General features: G+C 46.8%; 1 protein-coding gene across 1 annotated transcript in view; it reads left to right on the top strand.

The window, feature by feature from the left end:
* The first annotated feature begins 458 nt into the window (after nt 1-458).
* Nucleotides 459-23,044, top strand: part of CTDSP1 (CTD small phosphatase 1) — a 29,338-nt gene continuing 6,752 nt past the window's right edge. The window contains exons 1-5 of the mRNA XM_081853440.1: nt 459-664; nt 15,264-15,412; nt 19,910-20,011; nt 21,158-21,214; nt 22,572-22,664. Of these exons, the coding sequence (XP_081709566.1) occupies nt 598-664; nt 15,264-15,412; nt 19,910-20,011; nt 21,158-21,214; nt 22,572-22,664 (468 nt within the window). The 5' untranslated portion in view covers nt 459-597. The remainder of the gene's footprint in view (nt 665-15,263; nt 15,413-19,909; nt 20,012-21,157; nt 21,215-22,571; nt 22,665-23,044) is intronic.

The following is a 23,044-nucleotide window of genomic DNA, read 5'->3' as shown; positions in this document are numbered from 1 at the left end:
TAATCCCGGTGGCGGGGCCCGCGAGCGACGCCTTGCAGAACGGGAACAGACGAAACACCAGGATGAAAGCGGCTTTGTGGTCCGATCCGGGGCGATCTCAAACTCGGATCAAACGGATCCCTCCCACCGCCCCAGAACCGGAGGGGGACAAAATCCCTCCCCTCCCCTCGGATGGTGGCCAAGAGGGGTCGCTCCGGAGGCCGCCGCCGCCGGCTATCCCGGGCGACCTGCAGCCATTGCCCTTTTAAGGGGTAGCTTGAAACCGCGCCTGGGCTCCATGTTTGTATCAGAAAATCGTGAAGAGGGAACTCCATGTTGTAACAAAGTTTCCTCCGCCGCTGCCTTTTTCTTTTCCCCCCTTTTTTGTTTTGTTTTTCCCCTTTCCCCATCTCCCCCCGCCCCTCCCCCACCCTTTTATTTTCCCCTTCCGTTTTCATTTCCTTTTCTTTTTTAAAAAAGCTCCCCGCCACCCAAAAAAAAAACCCACCACCTCAACAACAATCTGTTAACTCCTGGAAAATTCCTCAAAGCGGCGGAGACACAATTGGAAGGAGGGAAGAGAGAGGAAGAGAGAGAGCGCTCTGCCCTTCTGGTCTAATGGACAGCGGGTCCATTATCACCCAGGTTAGCAAGGAAGAGGTGAACACGCCTCTGCAGGAGAAAGGTAAAGAGACCCGCGCGCACTGCCCTCCCCGAGGGGCAGAGGTCAAAGACGGGGCCGGGAGGGCATCTTCTCGGTGCCCACCTCCAGATCGCCAAGAAACGGGGCTTGGGGCCACTTGTTTCCATAACGCGCCACCTATTCAACTTGACAGATCGGTGACAAGGGAGCTTAGGATCGCCTTGCGCGCGTCAATAAGCGGGTGTAGCGGGGTGTTGAGGGAGCCTGCGCGCCCTTCTCGGACGCGCAAATCAATCCACGCCGGCCTCAGGTTCCGGTGGCAGGAAAAGAAGAGCGGCCAAGCCGCTTTTCTGGCGACGCGCGCTTCCTCCGGGTACCCCCCCCCCCCGTCTCCCCATTCTCCTGCGCGGATATATCGATCCACGATGCACCGCCCTGGTGCGTGGTCGGCCCAAGAGGCAGGAAACCTGTCCGATTTGTTGCGCCCAGTCCACCTCTGCGCCCTGGACACGGAGCCACCGAGGTAGCGAGCGCGGCGCGTTGCACACGTGTATGTGTTGTCTGTGTGTATTGGCTCTCGAAATAACCGCCTCGCCCCGTGGGGTTGGAGGGTGCCCTGAAATGCTAGCTTGGCGCAGTAGCTCCTTCGAGTTTTTATTTCCTTAAGGGCTTTATGGGGTGAGGAGAAAAACTGGGTGGTTTTTTTTGGCGGGGTCCTACTTCCCTTCCCGTCTATATTCTGGATCCTATAGCTTTCCTGCCCCCCACCCCGATTTCCTCCTCACTGTGTGTGGCATTATTGAGCGAAGAGGAAGCTGTGCTTCGGCAACAGGCTTCATTAGGGAGGCGTATAAGGCATCCTCTTATTGATTTTTACAAATAAAAAAAAAACCCACACCCCATATCCTGGATGCATCTCCCTCCATCTTTCCCTTTGCGTGTTATGGGACAGTTGTTGCTTTAGAGCATTTTAAAGCGAAAGTGCGTTTTTCATCGGTGAGGTTCTTTTGGTTGAGCTGTTTGCTGCTATGGGAGATTGGGAGCAGGGGAAAGCCCCCTTTGAGCAGGTGTGGGGCGGGCTGCACCCAGACTTGTGCCAGGTATTAGTAAACACACGTCTGTAGGAGGAGTCTTGTTTGATGGCGCCAGAGATGTTAGATAGGGAGCTGTTCCCAATTCAACATTATTTCAGGATTGAGACTCAGGGTGGCTCTCTCTTAACTTCCTGGAGATCCAGAGATTTTGCCTGACTTACTAGCAAGAGCAGCATTTCCTTGACCCTGGGTGTTAGCTTACACCTCCCTTTTTTCCATTCTAGGTGAGGCACACGTGGGCTCACTAGATAGGCGATTATGAAGGAGTTGCTCTGATAGGGCTGAGGAAAGATGCCATTCCTAGCACCCTCTCTCGGTGCTGGGTGAGTTGTAAACATTGCTGGTGGAAGGTGGGGGGAGTGGAATAGCCCAAGATGGTGTGAGTGTGGTGTGGTGTTTTGCTAGCTGCTTTTAGCCTTTCTCCCACTGCTTCCTGGTGATCTTGGCTCTGTCAGAAAGGAAGCTGGCTGGCAAGGTTAAGAAATCCTGAGGCCTTTTCACTAAGAAATTGGGGCATTTCTTGGGTCAGATGTGTCGGTGGCGGGTGAGAAAGGGGATGCTGCTCCCCCATGCTCATGTGCCCACTTGGACCCATCTGCTTTCGGCCATCTTTAAAAACACAACAACAACAACACCTTCTGGCTGAAGGCAGGTGGGGTGAGTTGGGCAGAGCCAATGCCATTTAGTAGAGTGCGCTGAGAGAGATGGGCCAGTGAGCTGACCTTGGTGCAAGACAATATTTGTTCTGAATTGGGGAGGCACAGGAATTTCTCTTTGGCTACTAAGATATTTGACAGCGGATAGTGGTGGTGCAGAAAAGGGTCTGCAGCAACTTGTAACTCCCTCAGCCAACTTTTGACCCAAACAATCACACATTATAGCCCCACCAGGGGGTCAGTAAACGTCCTGTTTATGCTGCCTGCCTGCAGCTCCCAAAATGAGGTGGGGGATGTCACCATGTACTTGGTAAAGGTAAAGGGACCCCTGACCATTAGGTACAGTCGTGACCGACTCGGGTTGCAGCGCTCATCTCACTTTATTGGCCAAGGGAGCCGGCGTACAGCTTCCGGGTCATGTGGCCAGCATGCCTAAGCTACTTCTGGCGAACCAGAGCAGCGCACGGAAATGCCATTTACCTTCCCGAAGGAGCGGTACCTATTTATCTACTTGCACTTTGACGTCCTTTCAAACTGCTAGGTTGGCAGGAGCAGGGACTGAGCAACGGGAGCTCACCCTGTCGTGGGGATTCGAACCGCCAACTTTCTGATCGGCATGTACTTGGTGGGGGATGATAAACGGCTGGTGTTGTGTGTATGGTTTGATGGGTGAGAGGTTGGGCATGAGTAGGCCTGTGTGACAGGGTTCTGGAGTGCTATCAGCCTTCCTTTTCATTGGTGATATTTTGCAAACGCTCTGTCGGAAGCAAGAAGGTAGAGCCTAAAGCTGGCAGTTTAGGCACAACAGGGATGGAACAGAAAAATGCATCCTGGCAGACATGTATTTGTGGGACAGTTTATGGTAATTGCAGGTTGGGAGACTGCTGTGGTGCTCAGGTCTTATTTGCAAGCTTCCTATAGGTTTCTGGCTGGCCACTGGGAGAAGATGAGATGGGCTTTTGGCCTGATGCACCTAGGCTCTTCTTGTGTTAACTGTTCTGAGCAGGCAACCAAAATGAGGGCTTTATCTTGCCACTGTATGTGGCTGGCCAGTTGTGTTTAGCTTGTGCCACACTACAATCTGTGGGGTACTGAGTCCTAGCACTACAGCTGCCGTATACTGAGTTAAACCACTGGTCATTTGGCTCAATGATGTGTTTACAGGGATGGTCAACGTGGTCCCCTCTGAATATTGGTGGGTCCTTAAGCATTCATCAGCACCAGCCTGCATGGCCATTGGTCAGGGCTGATGGGAGTTGTAGTCCAAAAACATATGGAGGGCATCATGTTGGCTACCGTAGGTCTACACTGTCTAGCAACAGTCCCAGAATTTCAGAAACAGATTTTCTCCAGCCTTTTTTTTTTTGAGAGTTCAAGGGTTGAATCTGAAATCTCTCTGGTGCAAAACATGTCCTCTGCCCTTGAGCGATTCTTCTTCCCTAAAAGATTGCCCATGAACCTGATGTGGAACAAAACAAAGAGAGGGAAGAGGCTGTAGCTCAGTGGTAGAGCATCTGCTTTGCATACAGAAGGTTGCAGGTTCAATCCCCAGCATCTCCACGTAGGGCTGGGAATCCCCACAAGGCTGGGAGAGCCACTGCCAGTCAGTGTAGGCAATGCTGAGCTAGATGGGTCAAAGGTCTAACTCAGTATAGGGCAATTTCCTAGATTCAATTCCTGGCATAGAATCAGAGAACCATAGAATTATAAGGTTGGGACACCGAGTTCTGAATCTCAGCTAAAGCATCCTTGATAAACGGCCACTCAGCCTCCGCTTAAAAGCCTCCAGTGAAGGAGAGTCCACCACTTTCTGAGGGAGTCCATTGCACTGTAAAACATTTCTTACTGTCAGAAAGTTCTTCTTGATATTTAGTTCAAATCTCCTTTCTTGAAACTTGAAGCCATGGGTTCAGGTTCTACCCTCCAGAGCAGGAGAAAACAAGTTTGCTCCATCTTCCAAGTGGAAGACTTTTAGATATTTGAAGATGGCTGTCATATATCCTCTCAGTTTCTTCTTATCCAGCCTAAACATACCCAGCTCCCTCAACTGTTCCTCATAAGGCTTTCTTTCCAGACCCTTGATCATCTTGGTCACCCTCCTCTGCACATGTTCCAGCTTGTCAATATATCCTTCCTAAACATGGTGCCCAGAACTGGACACAGTATTCCAGGTGTGGTTTGATCAAGGCAGAATGGAGTGATACTATTACTTCCCTTGATCTGGATGCTATACATCCGTTGATGCAGCCTGGAATTGCATTAGCTTTCTTTGCTGCTGCATCACAATGTTGACTCCTGTTAAGCTTGTGGTCTACTAAGACCACATGTACTACTGGCAAGCCAAGTGTCCCCCATCTTATATTTCTGCAGCTGGTTTTTCCTGCCCAAGTGTAGAAGCTTACATTTGTTCTTACTCAAATTCATTTTTATTAGTTTTGGCCTAGTTCTCCAATCTGTTAAGATCATACTGAATCATGATTCTGTCTTTTGCAACATTAGCTAACCCCAGTTTGGTGTCGTCTGCAAATTTGATGAGCATCCCCTCAATTCCTTCATCCAAGTCATTGATAAAGATGTTGAACAACAACCGGCTCAGGACAAAACCCTGCGGCACCCCACTTGTCACTTTTACCAGGATGATGAGGAACCATTAGTGAGCAGTATTTGGGTTCGGTCAGTCAACCAGCTGCAAATCCACCTAACAGTTACCTCATCCAGCCCACATTTTACCAGCTTCTCCAGTTAAAAGAGTAGCGGGGAGCAGGTGGTTCCTGAGGCCCTGGAGAGCTGTTCCCAGTTAAAGTGTGCAGTACTGGTCCTGTATGAAGCAGCGACCTGCAGAGTCATGTCTAGACACAGGATCTTCAGTAAAGGGCTCAAAGGATGGTTCTGCTTGCAGTGCAGACACTGATGGTGGCAGATGGTATGTGTGTTAATTCACCTCCAGATAGCCCAAACGTTCTTTATTTAAAAGCTTTGTCCTATTTTAGAGGATTGGCTGTAAATCTAAATGTCACATGAACACAGAATATAGCAGACTTCTCTTATTGCCCACATACAGCCCCCTTGTTCTTGAATCTGGACCTGCCAATGCAATTCTTGTTTCCAAAAGTGCCACACAAAGTCTGTAGTAATGAGATCAGAGGAGACGCCCAAGAGGCCACACTGTCCATCCAAGCGGAGCTGGCTGTGTTTTGTGAGTGGAACAGTAGCTGACCAAAGAGACTCTTTGTAGGTTGCCCCTTAAGGAGCCTGTTCCAAAGGGGGGGGGGTGTGTGTGCGTGCGTGTGAGTGTCCAGTGGCGGAGCTTCATGCTCCAGCACAGGGGCTGGAGAGCAGGCAGGGGCAGGGCTGGCGGGCGTCCTGGGGGCAGGGCACCCAGCACAGGCGGGGGGGGGGAGGACAGCAGCGATGGCACCCCACCAGGATTGTGCTGCCGGGAGCAGTGCTCTCCCCCTGCACCCCTCTTCCTCCACCAGTGTGTGTGTCTGTCTCTGTCTCTCTGTGTGTTTTAAAAAGTACTTTATGAATTTTAATGGGGAAGTGCCCATGTTTGTAACTCCCACTCAATTCCTGTTCTGTTTCCTCTTGCTTGACCAGAAAGTTGTTTAATGTCCAGTTCTGTCTCCCACCTTCTCTAAAAGGTGATTAATCATTCAATACAGCTCTTTTACCTGCTTCCGTAAGTCATTCTCTTTCTGTGTCTCAGCCAACTTTCAAGCCTCTGGATGAGCTTCTGTAGCCTCTCTTCCCACACCACACAAATCTAGCTCTCCGAGTAGCTCTACCTATTATGCTGACTTATGAGTTGTGGCAGAATTCTGTGCTGTTGCACTGCAGGCTGAGCTGCAAGCCAGGAAGTCCCCAGTTTGAGTCTGGCCTCTGCCACAAAGTCACTAGAGGGCCTTTGGGAAAGGCCTCTCAGCCCCTCAGGGTCTGTCCCCACCTGCAACAGTGAATAGCATAATACTGAATTAACCTTGCAGGGGTGCTGAAAGGGTTACAACTGAGCAGAGCATGTGAAGTACGTTGAAAGCGCTATGTTAAATATTATTTTAATAAATTATCAGATGGGGTGGAGGAAGCTGCTCTTAACCTTCCACCACGATATGCTAGTTTATCACATGCTGTTTTAAATGTGAAAGGGCATTAAGCTACAAGCTGCTCCTCTGCATTCTGAAGCAAGCGCCCCAGAGTCCCACCATGTCAGTCTGCAGCTTCATTCTACGCAAAGTGTGTAAGGATAATAATAACCTGTGAGCCTCCCTGAGACCTGCGAGTATAGGGTGGTACATAAATTCAACAACAACAACAACAGCCCTCCTGCTAAGTACTAATGTCCTAGGCAAGTTGATGTTGGAACCCTTAACTGATTGAATTAACCTCCCTGTCTCAGCCCAACCTGCAGGAGATGATTATCTGCACAGTGGCAGATTTCATTGAGAGTGTGCCATATTCCCAGCCCCAAAGTCCAATATAGAAAAAATAAAAATGTTGTTGGGAGATACGTGATAAGGCATACTATGTATGGGCATTTCCCAGCTCGGTACATGGCAGATGTTTGGGACTATGGCCCCATCAGTCCCAATCAGCATGTCCATTTTGAGCCCAAGGCTGATGGGGGTGGTATGTCAAAACATCTAGAGCAGGGATAGGCAACCTAAGGCCCGTAGGCCGGATGCGGCCCAATCGCCTTCTCAATCTGGCCCACGGACGGTCCGGGAATCAGTGTGTTTTTACATGAGTAGAATGTGTCCTTTTATTTAAAATGCATCTCTGGGTTATTTGTGGGGCATAGGAATTAGTTCATTTTTTTTTTTTCAAAATATAACCGGCCCACCACATGGTCTGAGGGACAGTGGACCGGCCCCCTGCTGAAAAAGGTTGCTGACCCCTGATCTAGAGGGCATCAGGTTGAGGAGGGCTGGCTAAGACAGAGAGTTCAGCATTCTTCTAGGTCTGTTTAGGTCCAAGTTGAAGAACCTGAGGTCCAGCTCCGAGGCCCTTCTGGTGAAGTTACAGGGAATCAGGCAGAGGGCCTTCTCGGTAGTTCTGTGTACCCTGTGGCAAACCCTCCCATCAGATGTCAGAGATAAATAATTACTTGACTTTTTGCAGACATCTGAAGGCAGCTCTGTTTCAGGAAGCTTTTAATGTTTGATATTTTGGTGTGTTCTTTGATATCCTGTTGGGCGTTGTCCAAAGTGGCTGGGGTACAATATTATTATTATTATTATTATTATTATTATTATTATTATTATCATTATCGTTACCTATGAACCTATGGATATTACCAGACTACAGCTCACACAGTCACTCACCATTGGTTGTGTTGGCCAAGGCTGAAGTCCTACACAGTGTCAGAAAAGTACTGTACTTGGTTGGGCAAGGCTGCTGTATTTCTAAGCCCCAAGTATAACTTTCACTTTTGTTTACCAGAGCATTGAAGGTTTCTGTTTCCATTAAAACAAAGGAATGTGTTCTCTCTCTCTCTCTCTCTCTCTCTCTCTCTCTCTCTCTCTCTCTGTGTGTGTGTCTCCTTCAAAATATACCAAATAGCAGAAGCACAATTTTATGTGCTGTTTACTAAATAGTAGTAAGTGCTTCTCACATTCTCAAAGTAGTACATTTTGTATTTAATAATTCAGTTCATTAGTATGGCAAATTTTTCCTTTCCCCCACAATATGCCACCCCCACCTGCCACCACTGTCATGCCTTCCAAATCTTCAGATGCTTTGTATCTCTGATTGGGATGGTCAGGGCTTTGTGCTGGACTTGGACTGAGAGAGTGTTGGGTAACTCCTATCCCCTTGATCATGGTAATTTGGTCTCCTCCTCCTTTCTCAAGCCAACCAGGTCAAGTGATGGGCTGGGGGAGGGACGTGTGTCCTTGAAGGGACCTTTTCAAGGGTCATGCATGTTCATGTGAGGCAGAAAAACTGTCAAAAGACAGTTGCTTCTTTCTATCTTAAGCTGCCTTTGTCAACCTCATTCCGGGGCTGGCTGGGGGTGATGGGAATTGTAGTCCAAAACATCTGGAAGGAACTGGGCTGGCAAAGGATTAAATGATCTTCCAGACTTGTTTACATCCAGCCACTCTCTGATTATTGCATTCCAGGAAAAATGATATTTGCATCTCCTTCTATGGGGATTTTTATTAAGAACCTGGATCAGTGCCTTTCAGGCACAGTATAATAGTAGGGGCTATTGCCTAAGGCCAAGGAATTGAACTGGATAACACCCAAGATTACTACCAATTCTATTGATAGTAATGAACAGTTAATAGATGCAAGGTCCATGTGGGTATCTGCAAAGGAACCAAATGGATAGTGCTCCATGCGATAAACCTTTTGTAAACCTCCACACAGATTGCGTGGGTTTAAAACTTAGAGGTCTGCCACACAAGGAGTTGCTTTTAGAAATTATTTTCATCCTTCATTTCTTTTTTTTTTTAAAAAAAAAGATATTCCACTTTTTCTCCAAGCTCAAGGTGACACACATGGTTTTCCTACTCCCCATTTCATCCTCACAACAAGCCTGTGACGTCAGATAGTATGAGAGCTAGGGATTGGCCCAAGGTCAATTAGAACCCTGGTCTCCCAGGTCCTAGTCCAGTATTCTAACCAGTACACCACACTGGGTCTCGACTTATGTACAGCTTATGACATGCCACTCCACTCACATGAATTGCATCGTATATAAATGGAATCTTTGTTGCTTAGGGCAAATTTGCAGACCACCTGGGCACATGGTGGACTGTTGGGAGTGGCTCTGCCCATTGGCACACAGTGGTCAGCAGGCACCCTTTTTTGTTTGTGTGCCCAGCACTCTGAGATGAGAATTGAATACGAGACTCATTCTCACATTCATAGCTCAGCATTGTCTACACTGACAGGCAGTTGGGTGTCCAGGATTTCAGATAATAATTTTTTAACATTTGAGGTGACTAAAGGCAAACTGCTATTCCATCTGACTCATACTGAAGATGGGAATGATAATATTGGCCTGCCTTACAGGACTGTTGTGAGAATTACTTAGAGGGTTTGTTTGAAACCCTTTGAAAACGTGAAGTATGCTATTAAAATATTTAGTACCACTATTATTAGACATAAGTAGAGCAGCAGGAATCTTCTGAGGCATCAACAAACTCCACATTCCTGTGAGTCTTTCAGCACTCTTTAATCTCATCCCTCAGTAATGCAGCCTTTTGGTTTCCCAAATGTCACAAATGCGTAGTATGACAAACTCAAGATTTTGTTCACCAGCAAGCCCAAGGACTTGACTGTCACCCAGAATACTGAGAGAGTGAGACTCTTTTATTTCCCCAATTTAATAAGTAGCAAAGGAGAGAGACCCTCTATACATCCATTAAACAACACTGGCACTCTCTTTCTTTCTTTCTTTCTTTCTTTCTTTCTTTCTTTCTCCCTCCCTCCCTCCCTCCCTCTCTCTCTCTCTCTCTCTCTCTCTCTCTCTCTCACACACACACACACACACACACACACTGCTTCTCTATCCTGCTAAGAATTCTGACTGTGGAGCATGAATTCTCAGGGTTCCTTGACACAATGGTTGCTGCCGTGGAGTGGTCAGAGGCCTAGTAAGCTGGATCCATTTGCTTATTGATTTATTTATAAGATTTCTTACCCTGCCCTTCAGCATAAGGTGGTACGGTACAACAATTGAACGTACAATTATAAAAAATAAATAAATTCAATGATAAAACACAGCTTGTTGAGTCAGAAACTGGGCTTGCCTGCTTTTATGTCTGAAGTGTGAATGATAAAGATTTTGTTTTCTTTTGAGTGCCCAGGCTTTTGTCTTCTAAGGAATCATTATGGTCACCTGCTTTGCGTTCTGCTCTTAATGGGATATTGCTTTAGATTTGCATATTTCACTATGGGGACATAATTTGACATAGTTCTCTGTGGTGGTGCCACCTTTTCTTTTGATTTCTTCCCCCCCCCCCCCCGAAACAAATTTGTGACATCTGCTGAAAAGAGTGGCCATGAGCCAGATGTGGAACAACAAAAACAAAATGAAGAGAGGAAAGGCTGTAGCTCAGGAGTGGAGCACCAGGCTTGCATTCAGAAGGTCCCAGTTTCAATCAGTGTAGACAATGCTACTCTAGATGGACCAGTGATCTCACTCTGCATGAAGCAGCTTCCTATGCATCATTTTGTTATCCAGCCTGGGGAAACTCAATGTATAGCATCCACACCATCCTCTTACAATATTCTGTATTCTGTATTCTGGTTAGTATTGGGAAATCGGAAGTGATTTCTCCCTGGTGATTTTATTTTTATTTTTTATTTTTTGTAAGGATCAGATGTTACAGCAGATTCTGAGTTGGGATGTTGTTTTTCAACCAGGATGGCAGGCGGTGGGGAGGTGATGGAGCTGTGCTTTTCTTTTTGCGGGGTGTATGTGACTGTTTCACAAGTGTCTGGCCAGTGACTGACACATTGCCTTGCATTTATGCTTCAGCAGCTGCTCAGTATTCAGGCTTTGAAGCCCCAGCAAATATTCAGGTGGTGTTTTGTATTCATGTTACGCATCCCAGGTCTCTCTTTTTCCTTTCTTTTTTAAAAGGCTGTATAGGTGGTTAGCTGAAACTGCTTTACTCGGCCTTCTGGTTTAAATACAGAAATGTTTTTTTAACAAAAATTCCCCAACAGCAGGGGCTAAAAAGGTTGTGCTGTTTCCTTCCGGTTGCCCTTGACAGTAAAAAGAACAACAACCGTGTTGTTGCGAAAATGAGGACCAAACAGGAAGAGGGATAGCCCTCCCCCTTGCTGCATATTTACAATGTATATCTGCCAACCAAAGAACATGGTGTACCTAATAAAATATGCCAAATGCAGGGATGGTGATTAAGTATACAAGACAAACAGTTCTTGAGATTGCAAATACGCTGGCATAGGAACAATGTGTCACTTCTGGATCAACATGTCCAATATTGCCATTCTGCCTTCTGACATCTCACTGCTTGTCCTGAAACACTATTTGCATAACCTGCAAACTACAAGTGGGCATTAATGCATAAGTCACTAGGGTAGCCTGATGCTGTTCTTCCCCTACTGCTGATCTTTCTGTACTTCTGTACTCCCCCCCCCCCCGTTAAAGACACTTGCTGCAACTGAACCTAAAGCCAAACCTCATGTAGATGTGCCCCCACTGCTTTATGGGGTTTAGGTGGCAGGCCGCTACTCTACACACAGGTTTGCTGCTGTTCAGAGGTGCCAACTTGTGCCAAAGGTTGAGGGGCCCAGATCACGCGCACGACATCATGCGCGCAACGGGCTACCAGAGGGTGGAGCTGAATGCAGTAGCCGGCAGCTCCTCCTCTCTCGCACTTGGCAGCCAGACCTTAGAGCTACGCTTGGCACCGCACTCGGCCTCCTCTGTCTCCTGACATTTGGGAACATTGGGGGGGGTATCTAGCCCCCCCTGAAAATTATTGGAGAGGCCAAAAGAGCTCAACCCCCTGGAGTTTGTGCCCCTGCTGCTTTTACATCCATTTTGGCCCTCACTGTGGTGGTAAACCGGCAACTGAACTGTGCTCCATTAGCCCGCACATGGGAGCTAACATAACTTGAAAGCAATTAATTAATTAATTAATTAATTAATTGTGCATGGAAAGCTAGCTTGTCTGAGAGAAGTGTAGGCTGGAACTCTTCACCTTGACATTTAGTTGTCTTTCTGGACATATATTTCCACACACACACACACACACACACACACACACACACACAAAGAGAGGAATGCTTAGTCATGTGAGCCTGCACCTACAGCCTGAAGTGGTACATCACTGCACCCCAGCTGTGTCCCCTCAGTGAGAGCTCTGAGATGCAGAGAAGCAATACCCTTTTCCTCCTTCACACATGGAAGATAATGTATATGAGCGCAACCAGCAAGAGGTAAAATTGCAAGACGTGTGTTACCTCTGGCTAGTCCTTCCCTCCATTTTTTGTTTGTGTGCATCAACCTTACTCGCTAAAAGAGCTCCGCGCACCATCTTACATGCAGCAACGTAGGGCCGACAGCAACTCTAGATATCTGAAGCCGTGTCTTGTGCAGGATCTTGGTTCTCTGATCTTGCAGTATTTGAAAGGCTGTCCCCCTCTTTGCCTACACTTCACCCGCTTGCACCCAGCTTCAACCTCTCCCTCGTGGCTACTGACTAATCTTTGGAGAATACCTGTTTTTGTTCTTCACATGGTGTTGAGGCAGTCGTTAAAAGTAAAGGCAGAGGAACCCACCTTGACGCAGAGTTGCAGGAGCCTTCATTGCGGCTTTCATATAGCTGGCTAAATAGCTGGCTCAGATGCTAGTGCTGCCCTTGTCCATCCAGCTCAGATTTCTTCCCCACTGATGACCATAAGAAGAGCCCTCCTGGATCAGGCCAACAGCCCATCTAATCCAGCATCCTGTTCCCACAGTGGCCAACCAGATGCCTATGGAAAGCCCACAAGCAGGACATCTCTCCCTGCTTGTGATTCCCAGCAACTGGAATTCGGAGGGCAAAAACACTAAAGGTAGAACATAGCTATTGGGACTAGCAGCCCACAGTCCTCCAGGACCTCAAGCCAAGGGGACCCTTTCCCATCACCTGCTGCTGCCTCTTTCCTTTTTAAAACCGAAGGTGACAATAATTGAACCCAGGACCTACTACGCTCAAGGCAGGTGCCCTGCCAGTGAGCTATGGTTCTTCCTTTGCATCTCGGCATGTTTCTGGAATACCAAGAGCTCTGTTGGTTGGGACTGGCAGAATTGGGGACCTGGAACAGCAGGGAGCTGAAAAGGTAGCGACTGCAGAGATGGGGATTGCAGGAGGGCCTGCCAACTCCCTGCCCCCTTGCACCTCCTTGCCTGGCTGGCTTCCTTGGCCGCTCACTCCCAACCCACAGCTTTGGTGTCTTAAGATCCAGGCTGTTCCAAGAGGAGAATCTCATTATCTGGGGCCCGGATTATGGAGCGGGAGCTGCTCACAAGCAAAGGGATTAGATGTGAAAGTGAATTTAATCCAGAACCTTGGCAATGGCATGTGATTAAAAACTCCTCAAGTACTCCAGGTGCCTGGAGCAAGTGTGTGACAGGAGAGAGATTGGCAGGTGGCAGGAAAAGCGAGACCATATTTCCCATCTGCCTAGACCCAGAAGAGGATGTTTGTGTGAGAAGTAGGAAAAGAAGATGGGGTGGTTTGTGTGTTTTGTTGCTGTTGTTGTTGTTGTTCTGATAGGCAAAAGGAAGGGGCCCCTGCAGCACATCCGTTCTATTGAAAATGCCAAAACCTTGGAAATAATAGCAAATATTTGAATCCTGGCGGGTCTTTTACCAGGTAGGATTTGAGCCTTTTTAGTTGGTTTGTTCCTTCACTGCCCATCCCACCCACAAACCCTCCTCCCTTACCTAGATTGTATCAACATCCCACCCTGCGGCCCCTCTGGTCCAGCATCCTGTTCTCACAGTGGCCAACCAGATGCCTGGGGGAAGAAGCCCTCAAGCAGAAACCGAGCGCAAGAGCCTCTCCCCTCTTGTGGTTTCCAGCATGCAGCATGCTTGCCTCTGATTGTGGAGGCAGAGCATAGCCATCATGGTTAGTAGCCATCAAGAGCCTTCTCCACAAATTTGCCTAATCCTCTTTCAAATCCATCTAAGTTGGCGGCTATCGCTGTTTCCTGAGGAGTGAGTTCCATAGTTTAACTGTTCTCTCTGTGAAGCAGTGCTTTATTTTATGTGTCCTGAATCTTCCATAGTTCATCTTCACTGGATGTCTATGAGGTGTCGGATGACGAGAGAGTGCACAAAACTCTTCTCGGTCTGCTTTCTCCACACCGTACATAATTTTGTAGTTCTCTGTTGTCACCTTTTCTCTAACCCAAAAGTCTCCAAATGCTTCAACCTTTCCTCGTGCTCCATGCCCTCGATCATTTCAGCTGCCCTTTTTTGAACCTTTTCAAATTCTCTGCACTCCGTTTGGAGGTGACACAACCTGAACTGTATGCAGTATTCCAAGTGTGGTTGGATTTCTACCATGGCATTATGATATTGGCACTTTTGTTTTCCTTTCCTAGTGCTCCCTAGCATGAAATTCACCTTTTCCTCAGCTGCTTTCATCCATTGACCATTCTGGTTCAGGGCTGATGGGAGTTTTGGAGTCACATCTGGAGGGCTGCAAGCTCCCCGTCTGTGTCAGAGCAGTTGGCCTGGCTATATTTGGCACCTCCCGCCTTCCATCTTCCTCTCTAGTCGGCCAGATGCATGGACCTCTCTAGCTGACAGAACTGTGGCCTGCTTTTGGCGATGGGTTGATTTGGATGTCTTCCAAGGACCTGTGGCTGATTCTACTTCCCATGGTTTATTCTTTTCTCTCTCAGAATGGCAAGTGTACGTTCTTGACCTTGTGCAGGAAGCCACAGCCAATACTGGTTCCATGGCAGATGTGTCCTTCTCATGCACACGGTTGAAAACACACCTGCTCTGTGCACGTGCAAAGTGTTTATTTGGTGTGCACCTTAAAACTACGACCCACAAAGGGAAGGGAAAGCAAATATCCCTTGGGCCAGGAAGCTCTTGTTGTTAGTGCCCCCTGTTGAGATTTTCAGACACTTGCAAGAGTTTTTCCACTGTGTTTAGGGCACTTCTGCAAAGGACCAAAGGGATAAGATGGACAAAGTGCAGAGTATATTCAACAGTGGCCCAACCTGTACCATGTCTCACCTGCAAGACTGAGTCTTATGGGCAGGGCTGTGGAAAAATACCTCTGAAGCAGCCAGGCCTGGGAGCGGGGAGAATAAAGACGAGGGTTTGACAAGACAGCACTCCCATCATATTTATACTTATCTCTGTTTCCCCCCCTTCATCCCCATCCCCTCCTTCTCATGCAGGTGCTCAGAACCCATCACCTTCCAAGAAGCCCAGGAACCGCAGCATCTTCCAGTCCCTCTTCTGCTGCCTTTGCCATGACAACTCGGAGCCTATCCCTGTCAACAACAACGCCCCACTCCTGGTGGAGGAAAATGGATCGGTGCCCAAGGTAGGCCCCAGGTGGCTGGCAGATCACTTGCTTGAAATGACCAAGGGAAGGGTTAAGTATCTAGTGGGGCAGGCCAGGGGTGGTTTCTTGGGCAAATTGACATTTTAGACTTTTGCTGGATCTACTTTGGGGGGGTGTCTCTCTCTCTCTCTCTCTCTCTCTCTCTCTCTCTGTATCTCTCTCTCTCTCTCTCTCTCTGTGTGTGTGTGTGTGTGTGTGTGTGTTTAACCACAACCCCAAGATCTACCAACCAAAGCTGGGTGCAAAAGACAGCTTTGGAATTAAAAAGCAGGGGGCCTTTGAGCCTAGGAATTAGTTTTCAGCACCAGAAGTGAACGGACCTCATAGCCCTTTCACACAAAAGTTCGTTTCTGGTTAGCTTCCTTCGTTTTAGCAGCCTAATTTAGATGGTGCCATTTTGCTGTTCTCGCTGATAAACATTTGGGGAGTAAGAACCCTTGTCGATCTTCTGCAGATGACCCAAAGATCTACCATTCAATCCTGATCTGCCTTCTGCTCACCCCTCCCTTAGGGCAGCAAACTTGGTTGATTACAGGAGTTCCAAGATTTTACAAAAAGGAACATTGCCTCCCTTTCCCCTCCAACTCCCAGGCTCTGCTTCTCCCCATCCATTCATAGTCGTGATGCCTTTTTAAATTTCATTTTGGGCAAAATTCCCAAGCCTTTTGAATGGATGCAAATATTTTCAGTGTTAAAACCATTCAGGCCAGGCTGCAGCTAGGAGAGTGCTTAGAAATCTTAATGGGCTTGGTCATGTGGCATGATGAAGCCCCTGCGCACCTCGCAAGAGACTTGGAGTGCACATTACAGATCATTTAATATGCATTAGTTACCCTTTTCCACACATTAAATGGCCTCTCGTCCTTGCAGCGAGGGCACTTGCATTCTACAGAGGCAAGGTTTCTACCTTGGTACCCCAGGCATCGGGGCAATAGACCTTTACATTTTCCTTTGCTGTAGGAGCTGAGGCCGGCTGAGCTCCTCTTGCCCATTTCCACCCCCCTGCTGGCCCTGTCACATGCCCTCTGCACTCCCTTGCTGAGCTCAGCAGGACCTCCAATGTGCCACATGACAGGTAAGGGAGAGGGGGGCTGGTGACAGGATGGGGGGAGAAGGAAATGGATGAGAGCCCCAGATGCAGCTGCCTTGAATTTTAAAAAAGGAGAAGCAAGAAAAGTAAGTGTGTGTGTGTGTGTGTGTGTGTGTGTGTGTAGGGCTAATGATTAAGAAATGCAGAGCTCTCCAGTTACACAAACACTGTGCAGACATTTTATAACTATGGAGTATGAAAACAGACAAATAACCGATGAGCTACCCCCAAAGGAATAAGCACAATTTGCTGCATGTGAAACAAGCAACCTTTGGTGGCTCTCTTAGGCAAATCCATGACTAGCTTTTGTCTGTTTTTAATCTTTGTAGTGCTCTGATGTTTTAAGGATTCTTAACTATTGGTGTAACACGGAGCTTTTGCATTTATAGAATCATGGTATTTGGAAGGGGTTCCAAGGTTCATCTAGTCCAACCCCCTGCAATGCAGGAATCACTGCTAAAGAATCCCTAACATATGGCCATCCAACCTCTGTTTAAAAACCTTTATTGAAAGAGAGCCCACCCCCTTGGTTAAGTACTATTTATTTATTTTTTTATATAAATATTTATTAGAGTTTTTGAATACAAATGCACAAATAATAAACAATCTTACTTATATCATAACATGGTTTCATCACTTCTTTGGACTCCCTCACGTCTCCCGCTCCCATTTACATCGTTAAAGGGTTCTTCCAAGCAAATTATCAACTTGTTTATGATCTTATATCCACTCATTTAAATATAATCTAGCAATTCTCCAAAAAAATTGTATTTTCTTTAATCTCATTTATCATCAAATTCAAATCTAATTTAGTGGTGGCCAATTTTTTATAATCTAGCATCCTTCTTAACATTCAACCAAATTACAATGTTTTTGTAAATACGTCTTAAATTTCTTCCAGTCTTCCTCAATCCTCTCTTCTCCCAGGTCTCGGATTCTGCCAGTCATCTCGGCCAGTTGCATATAGTCCATCAGCTGCATCTGCCACTCTTCCAGTGTGGGTAGATCTTGAGTTTTCCAGTTTTTAGCGATGAGTATCCTTGCTGCCGTTGTTGCATACATAAAAAATGTTCGGTCCTTCTTTAGCACCTTCTGGCCGACAATGCCCAGAAGGAAGGCCTCTGGTTTCTTAGTGAAGGTATACTTAAATACCTTTTTCAGCTCATTATATATCATTTCCCAGAAGGCCTTCACCTTAGGGCATGTCCACCAGAGGTGAAAGAATGTTCCTTCATTTTCTTTACATTTCCAACATTTATTATCAGACGAATGGTATATTTTGGCAAGTTTAACTGGGGTCATGTACCATCTATATATCATTTTCATTACATTTTCCTTCAGAGCATTACATGCGGTGAAGTTCAGCCCAGTGGTCCATAACCTTTCCCAGTCCTCAAACATAATGTTATGCCCAATGTCCTGCGCCCACTTTATCATAGCCGATTTAACCATTTTGTCTTGTGTATTCCATTTTAACAGCAAGTTATACATTCTAGATAGTACCTTAGTCTTTGGTTCTAACAATTCTGTTTCTAACTTCGATTTCTCCACCTGGAACCCTAACTTTTTGTCATTTTTAAAGACTTCTTTAATCTGAGCGTAATGTAACCAGTCTCGCACTTTATCCTTCATTTTCTCCAAACTCTGCAATTTCCAATTGTCTCCCTCTTTTTCTAATATTTCCCAATATTTTGGCCATTTGGCCTCCATATTGGGTCTTTTTCGGGCCTTAGCTTCCAGAGGCGAAAGCCACCTCGGAGTCTTGTTTTCCAATAAGTCTTTGTATTTTGTCCAGACATTAAATACTGCTTTCCTAACAATATGGTTCTTAAAGGCCTTATTGATCTTAACCTTGTCGTACCATAAGTATGCATGCCAACCAAAAGCATTGTTAAAACCTTCCAAATCCAGTACGTCAGTGTCTTCGAGAAGTAGCCAGTCTTTTAGCCAGCAGAAAGCTGCGGCTTCATAGTACAACTTTAAGTCTGGCAGGGCAAAGCCCCCTCTTTCTTTCGCGTCAGTTAATATCTTAAACTTAATTCTGGGCTTTTTGCCCTGCCAGACAAATTTAGAAATATCTTTCTGCCACTTCCGGAAGCACTCCGTCTTGTCCACAAGCTGTAATGTTTGAAACAAAAACAACATTTTTGGCAATACATTCATCTTAATAGCAGCAATTCGGCCTAACAAAGAAAGCTTCAATTTTGTCCAACTGTCCAAGTCTCTCTTAATTTCAGACCAACAGTTTTCATAGTTATCCTTAAATAGACTCAGATTTTTTGCTGTTATATTTACCCCTAGGTACTTTACTTTTTTAACCACAGTTAGTTCTGTTTCTCTCTGAATCCGTTCTGACTCTGTATCTGTCAATTTTTTTCCCAACACCTTGGTTTTCTGTTTGTTTAATTTAAATCCCGCCACCCGACCAAAGTCCTGAATCAATTGTAATACTCTTTTCGTACTAGATTCTGGCTCCTGCAAGGTCAAAACTAGGTCATCTGCAAAAGCTTTAAGTTTGTATTGTTTCGCTCCGACCTGAATCCCTTCCACCAACCGGTCCCCTCTGATCATATTCAAGAGCACCTCCAGAACCGAAATAAATAACAGAGGGGAAATCAGGCAGCCTTGTCGTGTTCCTTTTTCAATTTTGAACTCTTCTGTAACCACATTGTTAACTATCAGTTTAGCCTTTTGTTCTGAATATATTGCGTTAAGTACTATTTAAGCCCTCTTCTTGTTTGTCCTTTTGTTTGTCCAGGTTTGTTGCTGGGTTAGATTTCCTCTTTTCATGAAGCCAGGGGCCTAAACACATGGCAGGCTGCTTGGGTTAGGTTGCCAGCCAAGTTAGGAAGAGCACTGGTGGCTTTGTTAGCCCAGCGCTGCTGAGCTACCAGCTCCTTTCAAACTGGTAGTCAAAAGTCCAGTGGATTCTATACTAGAGCATCTTGATCCTTGTCGCTAGTGCCCTCTGGTGCCCAGTTGTGTAATTGCAAATGTTTGTGCTTTGTTTCAGAGCAGATCCTACTCCCACTCCAATGTCACCCCAACACAGCTCCTCCTCCTCCCCAAAGTAAAACTTGTGACTGCAAGTTCACAAGATGGGGAATGGTTTGGATATTTTTTTAAAAAAAGATGCTCCAGTCCCCAGTCCCTTTATCTTGGTGCTACCTTGGACTTCATCATTGCTTTCCAGGAGAACCGTGTCCAAGGTCTTTATACCAGCCACAGCATCCCTAAATACTGATTTGAAGACTTGGGAGTCAGCACAGGTTCTGAGCCCACCATCTCCACTGCCCTGCTAGCTGCCAGTTTCCCTTGCAGCATGACTCTGTGTCCTGCACTCCTCCTCACAATATTTTCTCCTGTGTGTGTATGTGCTTCTGCAGGCTACTGTCAAATACCTCCTGCCAGAAACCAAGCCTCAAGATTCCAGCAAAATCTGTGTGGTCATTGACCTGGATGAGACATTGGTACATAGCTCCTTTAAGGTTAGTCCTTTCTCAACTGTTTTGCACACAAACACCCCACTGCCTGCTCTAGCCCTTTGTTGACTCTCCATCCAGACAGCTTTATTTATTTATAAATTTTAAGAGAATTTATAATCCACATCCCCACTATTTGGAAATCAAGGAGGTTCACATGATTATCCTCTCCTTAGTGCAGAATCCAAGACACCTTTTAACTCCTGCCTCCGTCCCTTTAATGACTAGCACACACCCCCTTCCTCTGTTTCCCAAGTTTAGGAATAAAATCCAGAGGTGTCACTCCCACCTTTCTCTTCCCTAATCCAATATTCTCATCCTTCTGGTCCAGAGCTAGGTGAAGCACCTACAGAATGTGTAGCTCCATTTCTCAGCTTGCTTATCCTGAGTTGCACTGCATTTATACCTAGCTGCCTTTAGTTTCATGATATAACCAGGCTGCACAATTTGATATTTCCCAGGTAATGGAATCTGCCGTTCAGGTTTGCAAAATCTGGAGGGATTTTTTTTTTTTTTTTTTTTTGGCCTTTACCCATTCTCCTACCATGACAACATTTTTTAAAATGTAATAGTTTCTCTTTGTTGTAAACCACCTTTTGTTATTGGGTAGCATATAAATGCTTGGAAGTAAAGGCCTCTGGATTCCTTTCCTGGCAAACCCAAGAGCCCTGGTTGTGCTTTGCCCAGAAACAGCCCTGGCTACACCATATGGACCTTGTGCTGCCTTTCAGCTGCTGGTTAACCAGCTGCCACCAGCTCTTCTGGAGCAGTGGGTAAGGCAAGGGTGAGGAACCTGTCCTTCCAGATGCTGCCAGACTCCCCCCACTGCTGACCATTAGCTCTGCTGGCCAGGAGAAGGCTCCATTTACCACTCTGTAAGAGAGGAGCCATCTTCAGTTCCTGCTGCCAAAGATGTGTGCTAGTGCCAGTTGCCCCGAGAGACGGTGGCAGGTGGAGAGGAAGTACGGTGTGAGGGAGCAAAATGGCTCACTTGCAGGAAGACCAAAGTCTAGAGATGGCCTTGTTGCAGAAACCTAAGCTTATATGATGAGAGAGTACGGCTATGAGAATCAACCCTGGTAGTGGGGAAGATGTGAAGAGCAGAGGAACCCAGCAGAGGAGGTCTAACTTCCCAACTCTGTCCCTTCCCAGCCGGTGAACAATGCAGATTTCATCATCCCAGTGGAGATTGACGGGGTCATGCACCAGGTATGGATGCTGCCGGGAGAGCCTAATGGGTAAAAAGAGGGGTTCTGGTATTGGCAGTGCTATTCTCAAAAGGGGGTTGCTGCATTTCATAGCTGATGTTGAATCACCAAAGGTGGCTATGGGGCAGTCGTTGCTATGCAGCGCTCAGGAAAAGGAAGGAAACCGCTTGGGGGTCAGTTGTGGTGGAGGATGGGGCTGAGCTTTTGCACCCCTTTCATTCATGTTTGCCATCCCTACTTAGAAAGGCAGTGGCCAGGTTCAAGTAATCCAGGATAGGCTGTGAATACTGCAGTCAGCCTGTTCTCGATTACTTGGCCTTGGAGGCAGCCAGCAGCACCAGCCAGGATGGATACAACAGCTCCGTACCATCAGCCTTTGAAGAGGAACTTATCCACTGAAGACACTTTTCAGGTGCTTTGAATGGTTCCTGGGTGATCTAGACCAGCCACACCATTTCATATCACACACTTTGTATCTCAGAGGGGACATCTGAGTGCAGCATGTTGAAATGTAGGAAGTAAAGGAACCTCTTCTTCTGATGTACCAAGTTGCCCATGCATGGCAGCCAGCCCCAGGATACTGGGTGGAATCAGGATACTAGATGAAAAGTCATAGAGTATCTTGTCTTGGGATGTGTGAGATCCTAGAGTTGGATTCCAAAGGCTAACAAGGACCTCTAGAGCCAATCTTTCATGTAGGCCTGGATAAACTATCCTTTGCAGAAGTTTCTCCAACCTGTATTCCTTTCTGATGTCCACAAGTCATCTTGATAGTTCACATCAGTTGCCAACCTGTCCTCAAATACTAAGAACTAATATTAAATCTGTGTTGTATCCTCCTTTTCCAAATTCTTCCCACTGAAACTTTGGAGACTGGCTGTTTTTTGTCGCACTTGCAGCCAGACATATGTGTTTTGGACTCAGGCGTCTGTACCTGAACAACCGCATGCTGCGGTTGAGTCATCGCTTAGGGGACAGACCACCTGCCCCAGATTCAGTCCCCATCATCTCCAGTCTGCAAGGATAATGTGACAAACACCCCACTCCCCAAGCCACTGCCAGTCAGAGTACAGAGCACTGGGCCCAATGGACAAATAGCCTGATCTGGTATAAGAGGCGCCTTCCTAAATCTCTGTGTGCTCCTTGGGCAACTTGTTCCACCAGCCAGTCTCTTCTTCCACTCTTGGGGGTGGGGGTTTCTGATGCTCAACTTAAACCTGCTGAAGAGAAGAACAACATGGTACCCGTGGTATTCACTAGCCAGGAAGACTGGGTGGGGACTCCCCATGCTTCAGCTAACTAGTGAGCGGATTTGTGCCCTGCGACCCCACCTCCATACTCTCCCTTCCCCTCCCCAGGTGTATGTCCTGAAGCGACCGCATGTGGATGAATTTCTACGACGGATGGGTGAGCTCTTCGAGTGTGTGCTCTTCACCGCTAGTCTGGCAAAGGTGAGATTCTCCTCCTCCCACCTCCACACTGGAAAGGGTGATTGTTGACTTCAGACTCCTCCCCTGCTCCTACCACACCCATGTAGTGGGCTCCATTGGGGGAAATTGAGGCACTGGGAAGAAAAAGCAAGCTGCATTGGGCAGGCAAGCACTGATTTTTCTTCCGCAGTGGATTGTCAAACAGAAATACAGAGCCCTTCATCCCTACTGTAAACTGGAGTAGAGAGGGTTAGCCTCCCATCCAGGATTAGAGCTGGATTAAGTCGTCAGGAGAGGAGGACAACTTTTTAAAGTGAGTGCATTGCAATAAAGCATTTGGAGGAGCTTGAACGTAAAACATGAGCACTCCGAGGAAAGGGTTTGCAGCGATTCTTTTCCTC

This window comes from Podarcis erhardii, assembly GCF_964252035.2.
Source record: "Podarcis erhardii genome assembly, chromosome: 1".
Lineage (NCBI taxonomy): Eukaryota > Metazoa > Chordata > Lepidosauria > Squamata > Lacertidae > Podarcis > Podarcis erhardii.
This window is presented reverse-complemented; position numbering and strand designations above follow the sequence as displayed.